The 16,855-nt window shown below is 43.7% G+C and overlaps 2 protein-coding genes across 3 annotated transcripts; one reads left to right on the top strand and one right to left on the bottom strand.

Annotated features, from left to right (window-relative positions):
* Nucleotides 1–4,671: 4,671 nt before the first annotated feature.
* Nucleotides 4,672–5,334, top strand: LOC123125442 (uncharacterized). Its single transcript, XM_044545935.1, has one exon. It carries the CDS (start codon nucleotides 4,672–4,674, stop codon nucleotides 5,332–5,334), a length of 663 nt encoding a protein of 220 aa, XP_044401870.1.
* A 3,553-nt stretch (nucleotides 5,335–8,887) lies between these two features.
* On the bottom strand, nucleotides 8,888–16,591 carry LOC123122608 (ribosome biogenesis protein BOP1 homolog). 2 transcript variants are annotated; one of them, XM_044542836.1, is made up of 17 exons: nucleotides 16,332–16,591; nucleotides 16,143–16,256; nucleotides 15,899–16,053; nucleotides 15,340–15,457; nucleotides 14,755–14,856; nucleotides 13,655–13,814; nucleotides 13,367–13,475; nucleotides 13,157–13,259; nucleotides 12,883–13,033; nucleotides 12,010–12,142; nucleotides 11,830–11,933; nucleotides 11,682–11,752; nucleotides 11,539–11,599; nucleotides 10,977–11,204; nucleotides 10,729–10,813; nucleotides 9,950–10,128; nucleotides 8,888–9,271 (listed from the first exon to the last, which is right to left on the bottom strand). In XM_044542836.1, the coding sequence occupies exons 1-17, from the start codon at nucleotides 16,455–16,457 to the stop codon at nucleotides 9,186–9,188; spliced, it is 2,085 nt and encodes a 694-aa protein (XP_044398771.1). In that variant the 5' UTR covers nucleotides 16,458–16,591; the 3' UTR covers nucleotides 8,888–9,185. The 2 variants fall into 2 exon arrangements, with proteins under 2 accessions (XP_044398771.1, XP_044398770.1); XM_044542835.1 differs by having other exon boundaries at nucleotides 16,143–16,585.
* Nucleotides 16,592–16,855: the final 264 nt, after the last annotated feature.

Raw genomic sequence — 16,855 nt, 5'->3', positions numbered from 1 at the left:
TATATTCATGAAAACATAATAGGTTCAGATCTGAATTCATGGCACTCGGGCCCTAGTGACAAGCATTAAGCATAGTAAAGTCATAGCAACATCAATCTCAGAACATAATGGATACTAGGGACCAAACCCTAACAAAACTAACTCAATTACATGATAAATCTCATCCAACCCATCACCGTCCAGCAAGCCTACGATGGAATTACTCACGCACGGCGGTGAGCATCATGAAATTAGTGATGGAGGATGGTTGATGATGACGACGGTGATGTATTCCCCTCTCCGGAGCCCCGAACGGACTCCAGATCAGCCCTCCCGAGAGAGATTAGTGCTTGGCGGCAGCTCTGTATCGTAAAACGCGATGAATCCTTCTCTCTGATTTTTTTCTCCCCGAACGTGAATATATAGAGTTGGAGTTGAGGTCGGTGGAGCCTCAGGGGGCCCACGAGGCAGGGGGCATGCCCCCCACCCTGGTGGAAAGGGTGTGGGCCCCCTAGTGTTGATTCTTTCGCCAGTATTTTTTATTAATTCCAAAAATATTCTCCGTGAAGTCTCGGGTCATTCCGAGAACTTTTATTTCTGCACAAAAATAACACCATGGCAATTCTGCTGAAAACAACGTGAGTCCGGGTTAGTTCCATTCAAATCATGCAAGTTAGAGTCCAAAACAAGGGCAAAAGTGTTTGGAAAAGTAGATACGATGGAGACGTATCAACTCCCCCAAGCTTAAACCTTTGCTTGTCCTCAAGCAATTCAGTTGACAAACTGAAAGTGATAAAGAAAAACTTTTACAAACTCTGTTTGCTCTTGTTGTTGTAAATATGTAAAGCCAGCATTCAAGTTTTCAGCAAAGATTATGAACCAACCATATTCACAATAATACTTAGGTCTCATGTTTACTCATATCAATTGCATAATCAACTAGCGAGCAATAATAGTAAATCTCGGATGACAACACTTTCTCAAAACAATCATAATATGATATAACAAGAAGGTATCTCGCTAGCCTTTTCTGAGACCGCAAAACATAAATGCAGAGCACCTCTGAAGATCAAGGACTGACTAAACATTGTAATTCATGGTAAAAGAGATCCAGTCATACTCAATGTAAACTAATAGTAATGCATGCAAATGACAGCAGTGCTCTCCAACTGGTGCTTTTTAATAAGAGGATGATGACTCAACATAAAAGTAAATAGATAGGCCCTTCGCAGAGGGAAGCAGGGTTTGTAGAGGTGCCAGAGCTCGAGTTTTGAAATAGAGATAACTAATATTTTGAGCTTCTTTTTGGGCGCATACTTTCTAAGGAAACAACTTGTGTACCTACGGCCTAGCATGGCGCCTTTTGTTAGAACTCTCTTTAGCTTCTTCTACAGAACTCCTAAAAGAACCCATGTACGTGCCGCGTAAGATGGTCTTTGTTGGATTGCTCTTTAGCTTCTCCTATACATATGGTTCCTAAAAAAAGACCCCTTGTAGGTAGCATTCTAGTTTTATGGTGTGTGTCTATCTACAAAAACGGAGCTGAAAGAAAATCGGAACCATAACTTATTCAAGCTTGGCCAAACAGGGCCTCAAGGTCTATTACGTTTTTTTTCTGTCTGGACTATATTTAGCTCCATGTTGAGGTTCTTTCAATGGTTTCTTTTGAGTGTCGACCAAAGAATATTACGTAGTGTGTAGCATGGCCGCCTATGTTGCAACTCTCTCTAGCTTCTTCTTGGACGCATGCTTTCTAAGGAAAGAGCTCGTGCACCTACGGCCTAGCATGGCGCCTTTTGTTAGAACTTTCTTTATCTTCTTCTACAGAACTCATAAAAGAACCCTTGTACGTGCCGCGTAAGATGGTCTTTGTTGGATCTCTCTTTAGCTTCTCCTATACATATGGTTTCTAAAAAAAGACCCCTTGTAGGTAGCATTCTAGTTTTGTGGTGTGTGTCTATCTACAAAAACGGAGCTGAAAGAAAATCGGAACCACAACTTATTCAAGCTTGGCCTAACAGGGCCTCAAGGTCTATTACATTTTTTCTGTCTGAACTATATTTAGCTCGATGTTGAGGTTCTTTCAATGGTTTCTTTTGAGTGTCAACCAAAGAATATTACGTAGTGCGTAGCATGGCGCCATGTGTTGTAACTCTCTTTAGCTTCTTTTTGGATGCATGGTTTCTAAGGAAATAGTTCGTGTACCTACGTAGCTTGGCGCCTTTTGTTGGAACTTTCTTTAGCTTTTTCAATAGAACTCCTAAAAAGAACATATGTACGTGCCGCGTAAGATGGTCTTTGTTGGATCTCTCTTTAGCTTCTCCTATACATATGGTTTCTAAAAAAAGACCCCTTGTAGGTAGCATTCTAGTTTTGTGGTGTGTGTCTATCTATAAAAACGGAGCTGAAAGAAAATCGGAACCACAACTTATTCAAGCTTGGACTAACAGGGCCTCAAGGTCTATTACGTTTTTTTTCTGTCTGAACTATATTTAGTTCGATGTTGAGGTTCTTTCAATCGTTTCTTTTGAGTGTCAACCAAAGAATATTACGTAGTGCGTAGCATGGCGCCATGTGTTGTAACTTTCTTTAGCTTCTTTTTGGACGCATGGTTTCTAAGGAAATAGTTCGTGTACCTACGTAGCCTGGCGCCTTTTGTTGGAACTCTCTTTAGCTTCTTCTACAAAACTCCTAAAAAGAACTCATGTACGTGCCACGTAAGATGGTCTTTGTTGGATCTCTCTTTAGCTTCTCCTATACATATGGTTCCTAAAAAGAGACCCCTTGTAGGTAGCATTCTAGTTTTGTTGTGTGTGTCTATCTACAAAAACGGAGCTGAAAGAAAATCGGAACCACAACTTATTCAAGCTGCTTGGCCAAACAGGGCCTCAAGGTCTATTACGTTTTTTCTGTTTGAACTATATTTAGCTCAATGTTGAGGTTCTTTCAGTGGGTTTTTTCGAGTGTCGGCCAAGGAATATTACGTAGTGCGTAGCATGGCGCCATGTGTTGTAACTCTCTTTAGCTTCTTCTTGGGCGCATGGTTTCTAAGGAAAGAACTCGTGTACCTACGGCGTAGCATGGCGCCTTTTGTTGGAACTCTCTTTAGCTTCTTCTACAAAACTCCTAAAAAGAACCCATGTACGTGTCGCGTAAGATGATCTTTGTTGGATCTCTGTTTAGCTTCTCCTATACATATGGTTCCTAAAACAAGACCCCACGTAGGTAGCATTAATTCTAGTTTTGTTGTGTGTGTCTATCTACAAAAACGGAGCTGAAAGAAAATCGGAACCACAACTTATTCAAGCTGCTTGGCCAAACAGAGCCTCAAGGTCTATTACATTTTTTCTGTTTGAACTATATTTAGCTCAATGTTGAGGTTCTTTCAATGGTTTCTTTCGAGTGTCGGCCAAGCAATATTACGTAATGCGTAGCATGGCGCCCTGTGTTGTAACTCTCTTTAGCTTCTTCTTGGACGCATGGTTTCTAAGGAAAGAACTCGTGTACCTATGGCCTAGCATGGCGCCTTTTGTTGGAACTCTCTTTAGCTCCTTCTACAGAACTCCTAAAAAGAACCCATATATATGCCGTAAGATGATCTTTGTTGGATCTCTCTTTAGCTTCTCCTATATGGTTCTAAAAAAAGCCCCCTTGTAGGTAGCATAATTCTAGTTTTGTTGTGTGTGTCTATCTACAAAAACGGAGCTGAAAGAAAATCAGAACCACAACTTATTCAAGCTGCTTGGCCGAACAGGGCCTGAAGGGCTATTACGTTTTTTTCTGTTTGAACTATATTTAGCTCGATGTTGAGGTTCTTTCAATGGTTTCTTTCGAGTGTCGGCCAAGGAATAGTACGTAGTGCGTAGCATGGCTAACTCTCTTTAGCTTCTTCTTGGATGCATGGTTTCTAAGGAAAGAACTCGTACACCTACGGCCTAGCATAGCGCCTTTTGTTGAAACTCTCTTCAGCTCCTTCGATTGGTTCATGGCGCATTTTGTCGGGACTCTTTTTAGCTTCTTCTTACGCACAAAGTTTCTAAAAAAAAGACCCCTTGCATGTAGCGTGCTAGTTGTGTGGTATTTGTGCTACTAAAACCAGAGACTACACAAAACAGGAACAACAGTCGGTGTTGAGAAACATTAGGAGCCTTCTGTTTGAACCATCTTTAGCTCCCTCTTGACGGAAAAGGGGTCCGTTCCATAGTCTGTTAGCATTCCCGGCCTAATTCCTTTCTGTAAGACCCATAAATTAAGCTACGTGGCTATAGTGTGCACACTGACATTGACATTGACATGCACCCGGCCCGTTTCAAATCGTGTCTCGAGCTTCTCAGGGTCTGTTTGGATCATATGGATTGAAAAGACATGAATGGAGAAGGGCATGGTATAGCAGCTAGTCATGCGTGAATACAAACACGGAACATGTTAATGTCGCAAAAGAAAAAGAAGTACTTTATGTAAAAAACAGAAATGTGGTGCCGCCAGAGAGTGCTTTTTTGAAAGAAAGAAAAACGAAAAAAACCGTTGAAGCAATGGCAACCCAGCTAAACGGGCAAGCACTGGTTCATCCAGGCTCACTGGTCTTTATATACCGTCGCGCTGGCTCACACTTCACACCGCCCCGTACGTGCCTCCTTCTCCTTCTTCCTCCACACTTTCCCGCGCGCGCACACCACCTTCAAAGCGTCGACCATGGAGGGTGAGGGTGAGACGCCTTACCAGCTGTTGTCGAACCGTATCAGCCTCGACCTCCGCCTCGATGCGATGACGCACCACCGCCGCACCCGGCGCCCGGCGTCCCCTGCTCCCGCGGACTACCAGCAACAGCACCATGGTAAGGAAGCCTTTTCGTGCAACTACTGCCAGCGAAAGTTCTTTAGCTCGCAGGCGCTCGGCGGCCACCAGAACGCCCACAAGAACGAGCGCGCCCTCGCCGACCGCACCCTCGCCAAGCGCAGACGCGACGCCTCTGCAGGCATAAACGCCGCCGTCGCCGCCACGCCTTCCTCGCCGGCCGTCATCCACAGCTGGCTCCACGGCGGCGGTGATCTTTGGGCCTACGCTACTTCACCCGCGTCGAGCATGGGCATGGGTGGCTTGGCTGGCACTCGCCGCACCACGACGGCTGCCGGGGAGGACACGGCGGAGCTGGACTTGTCGCTCACAGCTGGCTCCACGACCGTCGCCCATAGCTGGATCAACGGCGGCGGTGATATTTGGGCCTACGCTACTTCACCCCCCACGAGCTTGAGCATGGGCATGGGCATGGACGGCTGGGATGGCACTCGCCTCACCACGACGGTCGGTGGGGAGACCACGGCGGAGATGGACTTGTCGTTCAAGCTCTGCCTCTGAGAACCACGACAGCCAGCGAGCAGACCACGACGGAGTACATTTGAGCGGCAGTACGTTCATGCGCCTAGCGTGTCAACCATACATATATACATATATATATATATATGCGCGCGCACACACACGCACACGCGCACGCGCGCGCGCGCACATATATATATATATACTATCATTTCTCATTTCTCATATACTATCATGTAATAGTATATATGTAATTTTATCATTGTAAGTATATTCATACATTATATATAAGATATTTCAAAGTGAGTTGCATGAAACAATTGCAAGTTGATCCATAATTTTTATTATATTTGTGAAACAGGTACATATTTGTACGTAAAAAGGACCATATTCGCCCTCTCGAGGGCGACTCGGGGGCGACCAACCTCCCCGTCCGCCTCATCCCCTTATCGATCTATCCTCGCCGCCGCCGGAGACGGGCGCCGGGTCCCCCTTGCGGCCGCCGATGAGGGTGGCGGCGAGGCCCTCGGCCGCGACGCCGCTCGGGCTCGGGCCTAGGGTTTGAGGCGGCGGCCTCTGCTGGTGAGGGCGGCGTCGTTCTGGCGGCGGGCGGCGCTCGCCGGAGTTGAGGGCCGCGTCTACTCGGCCGCGCGGGCGGCGAGTGGGCGGTGGATGCGGGCGCCGCGTGGAGGGATCCCCGGCTGCTCTCCTTTGCCAGATCTGAAGACGACGCCACTGTGCTGCTGCTTCCTCCTCGTCAGTCCGGCCGGATCCGGTGGCGGACTGCGCGGATGTGGGGTTGGGAGCTCTGGATCGGAGTAATTTCTTGGCCGGCTGCGGCGGCCACGACGCGGGCGGCGCTCCAAGCGCTTTTCCCTTCTTGAAGGCGGCTTCGAGATCCAGCTCCCTCCCCCTCGTCCTCCCCCTACACCCGGGTCAAAACCCACAACTTTGGTTGGGCGGCGGCGGTGCCCGGCTCCGTCACCTTCTTGAAGGCGCCGCTTTGGGTCCGCGGGAAGGTGGGACTGCTGCAGCGCGTTCTTGGCGTTCCTGATGGCGGCGGTCTCTCTTTAGTGGTGTCGCTTCGCCATGGCGGTCGGCTGGTCCGGCTCTCGTGGTGTTTGTGGTGCCCAACTCTTCGTCGTGTCTTCCTGGGGTGCTCCCGTCCCGTTCAGAGAGGCTGGAGGTGGAGCGGCTTCATCTTGCACGGAGCTTCGGTGGAGATGTCAAGTCATGCCTGACCGACAGGTGCCGCTTTGTCATGCCTGGTCGGCAGGTGCTACGCACGACAGATTTTCCAAAGACTTCAAGCTGTGTCGGCTGGTGGTACTTGGCAGCATGGTGCTGAGGTGTATCAGTGGCGACCGTGACGTGCTCAGCTGTTTGCGCGCAGGGAGGAGGTGCCGTTGGGCGCCATGATGGCGTCGACGATAGCTGGATCGAGCAAGGTTGATGCATCAGTACAGTTCTGAAGATAGAGAAGTGGCAGTTGGCGGCGGCGGCCTCTGAGTGCACGCCGGACCGGTGAGACCCATGCCCGGCAGGCGTCCTCGATGGGACCTCAGGTCTTAGATGTTAGGTTTGGCTGCGATGTCTGTTTGGTATTAGGCCCAGGCTATCTGCGCCCCTTCATCAACTGGATAGAGTTGCTTAGACGGCGGCTTTAGTCTTACTGTTGTATTACTTTGTAAGGTCTTGTGAGAATAATTAATAAAATGGTCGTATGCATCGCCCAGATGCAGAGGCCGGGGTCATCCTCCTTTTCTAAAAAAAAATACTATCAAAAAATAGTATATATACTACTTAAACATTCTTATATACTACATACTACGTGTACATACTCTGATTTGATAGATTCTACATACGACATACAAAACGCAAGTGGTGGTAACTACCACCGGGTAATAGGAAAAATGCATGTGTACTCCTGGGAGTATGTACTCCCGCTCTTCATATACCACATAGATGATACCACTATACCTCATTATTATTTTTAATATACCTTATTAATTATTACTAGATACCTCAAAGTGAGTTTTGTAAAAAAAATCCATTTGGATGCTTGTATTTTATTTTGTACGCACATAAACTGTTATTTTGTACGTACAAATGGTGTATTACGTAAACTATGGGCCTTTATGATATTTTTTCATAAAATTTATATTGAGGTATCTTAGAATAATCAATAAGGTATTTGAGAATAGAAAAGAGGTATAAAATATTTGATTTTGAGGTATATTGAACGTGGGAGTGCATACTCCCAAGAGTACAGAAAATTAGTCTTGTATATATACTACTTTATCATTCTAAGTATGTTCATATACTATATTTAAGATATTTCAAAGAAAACTATATGAAAAAATTGTATACGAGTCCATAGTTTTATACCCTCATATGTATACAACAGCATACAAAAAAATGGCATATACTACATACAAATTGGTATATATACTATTCAAATATTATTATATACTACATACTACACGTACATATTCTAATATGTGTGTGCGTGGACTCGAGTGTCCAACAAAGACATACAGTATATGTGTACATATATAGAAGTAACTTCCTTAGCACTGCACCATATTTCTTTTTAATTGGGCACGTCTGCTAGATCCCCTTACTTTGACATGCTGTCCGGTTCTTCTCCATCGACCGGGTCTCATTTCTTGGGAGTTGTTTGCTTAGCTGAACGACGGCCATTTTCTCACCAGTTAACCCATAACGGCAAAAACATCGCTTTGCCGTCGTGTCACTGCTCCCTGCTTACTGCAACACTAGCCTAGCTGCTACACCAGATCAGATATCCACCATGATCTAAACTTGATGTTTACCCATACCCAACTCACCAGAAACATTTGGGGGCAGATGTGTGATCCTCACACATGCTTAGACATTGATTGATACCACGCCCTCTTTTTAAAAATATTTCACTTTAGCCTCGAGTACCTGGTGGGCTTTTTCGGTTACGCTATTTTTGATCCTGCGGCGACCAAGAAATAACCATTTCTAAATCACCACCGATGACACCACGGTTTGATCCGCACATTGGTTGAAATTAGTTTGCCGCGTGCAAAGGGGACGAGAAGCTTGAAAATTGTGTTGTTTTTTTAAAGCAGACAACGTAGTTCCAGGCAGGATCAAGTCGATATAAAAAACCAACATGCTGATCTTTTTTGGAAGCAGAAACCCTAGCAAATCAGAATCGGGTAGCCACAATTCGGCATCATCCAACCTGCTCCAATCTATGCGATATCCCTGCAAATCAAAATCACAATAAGGTGTAAAAGCCATCAAAATCGTCCGAGAAAGTTACACTGCTGCGATTGCACCTAAACATAATAACTGCTGCAATTGCGCCCAAACATAACATTCATTGCAACTTGTTTTGAATCACTTCAGATAGATACATCCACGCAAACCTGCATTTCTTTGGGTAAATTTGAAGAGCGCCTTCAAAGCCATCCAACAGGGTGGACAACACTACGGCATGGCTCAGCAGAGCCAAAGAGGCTGGCGATGGCAACAGCAGCAGCAGCTATGCCGATGCGCAGCTGCATTGGCCTGGGAGACCATGTAACTCAACAAGAATAAATAGCACCAAACAAAAGGCTCAACAATTACTTGTGGGATAGCTCAAACTTCTCTTTCCGCTCCCTGTTGTCATTACAAGCCAAGACTCTGCACCTCATCTAATTGTTATACATAATAATGACAAGAAAAAAGATACAACAATCTCCCCAAACAAAAATGCGATCGCAAACTGCAGCACGAGAGGAAATCCTTCCTGGCTCCGGTCTGCGACTCTTGGCGAAACGGCAGAACATAACCATCATGAAAAGCTACCCGTCGAGATTGCCACCTAAAACGTATACTCCTTGAAAGCATCGTCATCAGTCGCAGTATAGCCTAATCATCGAGTCGGCACCGGCGGTGAACAACCACGGTTGTCTTGGGTGGAATTTGCAATCCAAAACTCCTGCAAAACAACAAAACCAAAACATATAGTTACAGATACTTGCCTTGCAATATTTGCATAACCTTGTGTGGTTAACTGGTTATGCAAAAAATATCATAGATAACTGTTATAAACAAAACTATATAGCTTTCAGCAACGCAAAATATAACATAAATACATATTTCCTTCTACGCGTACAAAGTTGATCCTGCCCAAATCTTGAATTTGCCTATGCATCCTTGCGAGCCGATATATACCTAGAGTGCTTGGTCCAATGGACTGAAACTAAGTTTCTTCCGTACGAATAATTTCGATTTAGCAAGAAACGTGCTACAACATTACAGGCTCAATATTACGCTAGCCTGTCCCTGGTTCTCAAAAAAAAATTCCAAGCACCAACAAAGCAGGAAAAGCTATAAGCAATTTACTGTAATTTGTAAGTGATCAAATAGGAGAACATAGCATATCAGCACAAGCACATGTATGCTTCAGTTCAAACTCGCATCATATGGATTGCAGAATGCAAGGTTCAATGCAAAGTATATGACTTGCATTCTTCCCGTGAAGAACATCACAATGTAAACAGAGTTTGACCACTGACATATATCTGCTTTGATCGAAATGTCTACGCAAATAAGAATCAACAAAAAATGTAAAATAATGCAAATTATAGAAACCACATGATGTATGACAATATACCTCTTCTATCTGAACTTAAATGGCCACGAAGAATCTCCAATGGCACAATAAGTGGGTTCTGGTTGAGATCAGCATAAACCATCCCATGGAACACATGGGCTGTACAATCCTCCGACGATGAGGCAAAAAGAGGGTATCTCCGGTGGAAAGTAACACTGGTTATATCCTTCGAGTGGTTCCTGAAATAAAGAAAATAAAATAAAAAATATAAACTCATACAGAACAGTATAAGTATAAGTAGTGGGTACTATCCATAAAAAGAACTGTATCTGATAGGATTTTTTTTAAAACAGAACAGTAACTGAAACCGGAAAAAACATGAGAATTTCTTACAGTACAAAATCAAAAAAACTAGACTAAACAGTGTAAATCATTGACATTTAATAGGGAACACTTTTGCACATAGTGGTGATGTCGAGAAAGAATAGGTCGGCATGACTTTGAAGGCTAGCGTAATGGAGTCATCTGTGGCTGCATCAGATAGCAAAGCATGTGGCATGTACTGTTGCTTGATTAAAATAGGTGCCCACATCAGATAGAAAAGCATGTCGCCCGTATTGTACATTGTTATTAAAGCATTTAGTAATTAGTACATAAAAACACTTTGTAATAAGCTCCATAAAAAACATTAAGTTATCTGAAGTAAATTGAACAAAGAAAAGCTAAAATAATAAGCAACCAACTGCCTAAAACGGTAACATTGGCAATGTATCTATAGTTCTATACGAAAACTGAAACCAAAAATACAAGAAAGAAACTAAATGTAGGAGAAGTAGTACTTTAACATCTTGTACGGCCTTGTAGACAGATCAGTGTCAAACCAGCACAATTTACCATCTTTACTTCCCACAATAACATTATCGCCTGCATGAAAGAATTGCAATGCCAATAAAAAGGCGATCCAACAAACAGTGTAGCACTACCATTAATTTAACCAATGGTTTACAGCTTAGAATAGCAAAGGTAATATGAACCAACTCAAGATTTATCAACTGGTAAATTAGTAATCAGTTGATTTTATACGTACCACCAGGGTGGATAGAGATAGAGGAAATCTCACGGAGACCTGACTCCAGCTTCTTGACTACCTCTGCCTTTTGGAGATCATAAACCTGAACAAACTTCTTAGTGGCAACAAAGAACATCTTTTGAGTTGGATGGAATACTGCTGCTACAGGGAGTCCCGGCAATTTACGGAAAGGATGGTGAGAATGCTTCTTGGAGAGCTGATGCAACAATACAGCCCTTGATTCACGTACAAAGGAATTAAGGTAGACAAACGAAAGAAAAGATATTCAAAATGTGAAGAATCTGTCTACACACTATGTTGGCGGGGATGCATATCTACAGTAACTATGAATTGAAAGAGTGAGACCCAATCAAGAAAGAGAAGCACACAGCTCCGAAACAAAGAAAGAAAAGCCAATTTCGCTGGGGCACACAATATAGAAACGTCGCAAATGATTATCTTGATATAGTTAGAATGTTGCATGGCAGCTCCAAGACTGAAACTAGAGAAAATTATTTTAGACCATATTTGTTATTATGCTCATGCATCACTTGTAAATTAAACAAAGCAAACAGGATATCAGTTGGCACGACTGTCGTGAAATAGTCTCCCTTCGAATGCCACTCCACGGTTGATGCAGCCTGAACAATAAAACAGATGTAAGCATGCGAACAAAAAGCCTACGCATTTAGGAGAATGATAAGTAACCCTCAAGTACTATACCCTATGATGAATCAATGTGATTCCGTCAAATTTGTCATTATTCACCCACCTCACAGCTGGTTTCTTATCACCTGCAACATAATTAAATATTTAAGAACACACTGAATAAGATAGGTGGAAGAATTGTTTGGTTGACAACTACTATTACCATCATCTTCAGGGGTCGGTTCCTCTACATGGAGGAGCTCCTTTGTCCTCACTTGTGTTTCCTCATCCCCCACCTCAGTGTTAAGAAGCAGAAGATCACGGCCACTGCACAACATAAAATGAATGGTGAGAATGTGTAACACCAGAAAATGAAGGATACTTGTGAATGGCGAAGGCATACACAATAGCAGCCAGAATGGGCCTCTCAGGTGAAGGATTCCACGAAATATGATGGACATCAGCACCAACATTGAAAACCTTAAGACAGCGACCAGTTTCAACCTCCCAAACACGAATTGTTCCATCAGATGAACCTTCAGCAAAGAAGAACTGTAATATAAGACAATGCCATGCTCAAGTTTATGAGATCATTTCATGCAGCAAAGGGGCCTTTTCACTGAATTATCTTGTCCAATTCCTCATCCTTCTACAAATATAAGACCCTCCATTTTTTGGAAACTTGAGATTGGTCAATAATATTTGCCATTACAGTTATGTTTCACAGCACTGTCATTTACTACTTTTGTATACGATGCATACTACTCCCTCCGTTCCTAAATATAAGTCTTTTTAGACATTTCAAATTGACTACAACATACGGATGTATGTAGACATATTTTAGAGTGTAGATTCACTCATTTTGCTCCGTATGTAGTCACTTGTTGGAATCTCTAAAAAGACTTGTATTTAGGAACGGAGGGAGTAATAAAGTTGGTCACATTGAAAATGTAAATTAACTAATAACATTGAGTTCATTACTATTTGAACCATCAGAACATTATCATAGAAAATAAGGACGGCGATAACTGCCACACGTGTGGCATGTAGTAACACCGCCCACACGTTTTTTACACTAAAGTTGCCATCCGAAAAAAAAAACAAATCTCAGAAAAACTGAAACTTGCCATCCAAACAGAAAGTTGCCATGCTTCACAACTAAAGTTGCCATCATCCTCTTGTAACTAAAGTTGCCATCAAAAAACGTGTGGGCGGAATTGCTCGTGCCACGTGTGGGCATTATCACTTGGGGAAAATAAATATCTACACTCTATACCTGATGCTATCCACTGCCCTGTTGCTTCAACTGACAGCGACGTCACTGGACCACCATGGCCCTTGAACTCAAGGTAACAAGTTCGTGGATATGGCCTCAGATCCTTTTTACTGGGTAACTTTGGCTTGAGCGACTCAGGATCAATGTTTATCTGTGGAATTGCCAAATAATCATCATGCATTGAAAAGAACATGACGATAATAAATGATAAACTGGAATCCAGGCAATAAAGGCCCATATATAGTCATGAAAAGAAGATAGATCCTCCACTTACACGCTTCTTGCGAGTTCTAGGACATAGATAAAGATCTAGGCACCGATCAAATCCTTCCCTAAGTGCCTTCTCGTAGGCAGGTACACTTCTAAGAGATTCAAATCTGCATAATCAACGGGACAATATAAAGGGGTGATGTAACTAAATTTCCTCAGACGAATCAGACCATGCATAAGAAAAATTATAATGACAATGTAGAAGTAATTATACCGTCGTGGGATGAATTTTGGCCTGTCCTCCTCATACATAAGCTGGTAGTTATCTATCTCCTCTTGTGTGGGAATATATTCAACAGAAGGATTATACGACTCTTCATGACCTGAATAGAAGAAATTAATGGCATCATACACAATATAGAACATCAACTAAGAAACAGAAATGCCCAGTGCAAAACTGTTTCACATCATTTCAACAGAATGGGAGGTCATCAGGTCAAATAGATTGCTGAGAAGCTTTTCAAGTAAGCATGACAGGGCTTGCAAAATGATGGCATGGTACCTGGCAAATTTGGTTTAGGTGCAGGAATGTAGCTCAAGCCTTGCCGCTTATTGTCTGCTGTATCAGTGTCATCTCCCCACAAGAGATAATAGTTTGGCTCATCCTTTGGCTTGTCAAACTTGATCCATCCTTTACGAATGGCTCTAACAAGTTTAACAACCTGCCATAAAGAACAATTGAGGTAAAAGATATAGTAAATAGCAATGCAAACTAATTATTAGTTATAAATGGCAGGCAAGAAACGTGATAGCACAAATGCAATTCCAAAGCAGTTTCAGAAAGAAACTAACAAATAAGTCCTGTGGAAATTAAGGCTATTTGACCAGTACTAATTACTAACAGCATATAATCTCTATATTCTTGCTCAGCGAGAAAGCATATACAATACGAATCCAAAGCAGTTTCAGAGAGTACCTACAGAATTAGTCATATGGCTACTGAGTCTGTTTATGGAGTACTAATATCACATGATCTAATTCAATGACTGCCCACAAAAATCTAGGCAACTGAACAAAAGTGAAAGGTGAACTAACATTAGTAATCCCTTGCTGCAACATGCAATAAATTAGTAGAGCGCAATCTGAAATCTAAACAGTACCATAGTTCACAAAAGCGCTAGGCGTTAATTGTGCGTTTTGCCACCGCCTTGCGCTTTACTGACCAAAGCGCATGCTTATGCACAGTTATGCACAGATTAAGCGTAGTTATGCGCAATGCGTTTTGCCAACGCCTAGAGCCTAGGCGCGCTTAAGCGCTCGCTTAGGCGTGCCTTTTTTAACTATGAACAGTACACACTCCAAGGCAGCCAGCAAAATATGAAAACTAGAAACACCTCACAATCATGAACTGAATTACTAAAGCAGGCACCCGTGACCTGCCAACAATCATGAGTTCACTGTCTCACAAATTTCTTAAAACATTCTGTATAAAACACATTTTAATAGGGTATTTCTTTTCTTAAGCAAGATACTTCAGATCTCGAACAGACAGATTAATAAGACATCCATGCACTTAGTTATATCTTATTAGAAATTAAAGAGCATGTAGATTTTATCAAAAGCTCTAACATAACATAGAAGATAAGGAAACTGATGATATACCTTCTTTTGCTCCCATTTCGAGGGCACAAATCGCCTCTTTGGCTCAGGAGCGTTAGAAAGTGGATGGCCTTTATCAGCATATTCAAACCAGTCAACATAATCCTACGAGAAAAGTTTACTCAGCCCATGTTGAGCATAATAGTTATATGTATAAAAAGTGGAAGGAAACCATAAATTGCAAAAGAATTAACTTCAATGATCACCACATTCAAACCAGTCAACATAATACTAAGAGAAGTCTACTCGGCCTGTGTTGAACATTATAGAGAAAATGAAAGGAAACCATGAACTGTAAAAGAATAGCTTCAATTTGCATGCATGTACATAATCTCCACTGCCATGTCAACTACAGCTTAAATTATTACTTGTACAGGTAAGTACAAGTTACATCCGTACAAAATCAGTATTATGCATGACGCTTAGTAAATGCCAGCATGGAATTCACTTCTAAATGTTCATCTGCACAGATTCACAAGCATAGTGATGATAGCAAATAATAACCACTAAGCAGACCAACTAGGTCTTTTTTAGTTACAAAATGAACGCTTCAAATAAATGTTGGATGATTTTGTCAGGTACACTTACTGGATATGGATCAACATTGGCATGTGGAGTCTTCCCCTTCATCATTCTACTAATTATCTTAGCTTCTTCCTTGGTAATCTTCACCTCCTCGGCATTATAGTCATCCCAAATCTTTAACCTATATTTGGCAACAGCAGGAAGTGAGGATGGGGCATTTCATCAGTAAGGAAATCCAGACCCACCCAACCTAGAACCAGACAATGTATGAATGAAGGTAAGGGAGGAAAAACATTTTGCAAGACGTGTGCAATCTGGGGCACTGAACCATGAAATTTTTCAAAAACATTTTGACTCCATATCGCGCAAGAGTTTAAAATCAGAACTGGGCATAGGCTAGTAGCTAGTCTTTGAGTATGACAGACTGGAGCGAGATGATAAAAGCACTTATACGGAAGCTAAACGAACCGCTCAACATTTGTTCAGCCCCTGTTTCCTTAGCTGTAAGTAAAACTGAAGTTACATCAGACGGATAACTAATCCCATCCTGAAGTTCTCACAAGCACATAGTAAGCCGGGCGTGCGACCCTATATAGCAGCCAATCGAGTTGGGGCCTCGTACCAGTCATCATCGTTATCTTTGCTGCTGAGGAAGCTGTCGATTCTGCCCTCCCTGTCCCGCTTCTTGATCTTCCTCGCTGAGATGTCGTAACCGATGTGCTCCTCGTCCTTGTACCACTGGAGCGGCACGTTCCCGACGGTGTTCCGCGGCGCAACCTGCAGCATAATGCCAATTGATAATAATAACCATCGAGTCCGTTAACCCCGGTAACGCAACTAAAATGGCCGCGGGGCAGCTAAATCACCTCGTCCTCGGAGGAGTCGCTCTCTTCCGCCGCGGCATCATCCTCCTCCTCCAGGCCGTCGGAGTCGGCGTCGGAGCCAGAGCCCTCGCCGCTGTCCTCGAACGACAGCGATGCCTGCGGCGGCAGCATGGACAACCCATCAGCGCTAAGTAGAAAGTCGATGGGGTGAGTGGGGGAGCGGGGGCGGACCTCGTCGTCGTCGTCGTCCTCGGACCAGGCGCTGTCGCTCCACGGCGAGTCGTCGGGGGAGAGGTCGGCGGTGTCCTCCCCGCCGGGGGAGAGCGCGGCCTTGTCTTCTCCATCGGCGCGCCCCATTCCGGACGGCGAGAGGCGCGGGGCTCGGGGTGGCGCGGTGGAGGAGGGAGGGGGCCGCCGCCTGGGCTGCTAGGGTTTTAGGAGGGGACGGACGGAGGGGAAGAGTGTTCTTCGCTTCGCTTTGCTCGTGTCGGATGGGGGATGCAAGAAAGAAAGCCCCATGCCAAGGGCCGGGCCGGCCCAGCTTCCATCATCCATCGTCATCGTGGTCCCGCGCCGGCCCAACGGACCAACCTAAAAGGTTTTCCTAGGAAATGTGGCGTGCAAATTCTAAGGGGCCATAACTTAGAAGATTAGATTTATTATATGGACTAGCTGAATGCTCCTGCGGATCCTCAAAAAAAAAAGCTGAATGCTCCTGCGTTCTCAAAAAAAAAGTTGAATGCTCCTGCGTTGCC

Source organism: Triticum aestivum, chromosome 5D, assembly GCF_018294505.1.
Source record: "Triticum aestivum cultivar Chinese Spring chromosome 5D, IWGSC CS RefSeq v2.1, whole genome shotgun sequence".
Classification (NCBI taxonomy): domain Eukaryota; kingdom Viridiplantae; phylum Streptophyta; class Magnoliopsida; order Poales; family Poaceae; genus Triticum; species Triticum aestivum.
Note: the sequence above shows the minus strand (reverse complement) of the source record. Positions and strands in the feature narration are given on the sequence as shown.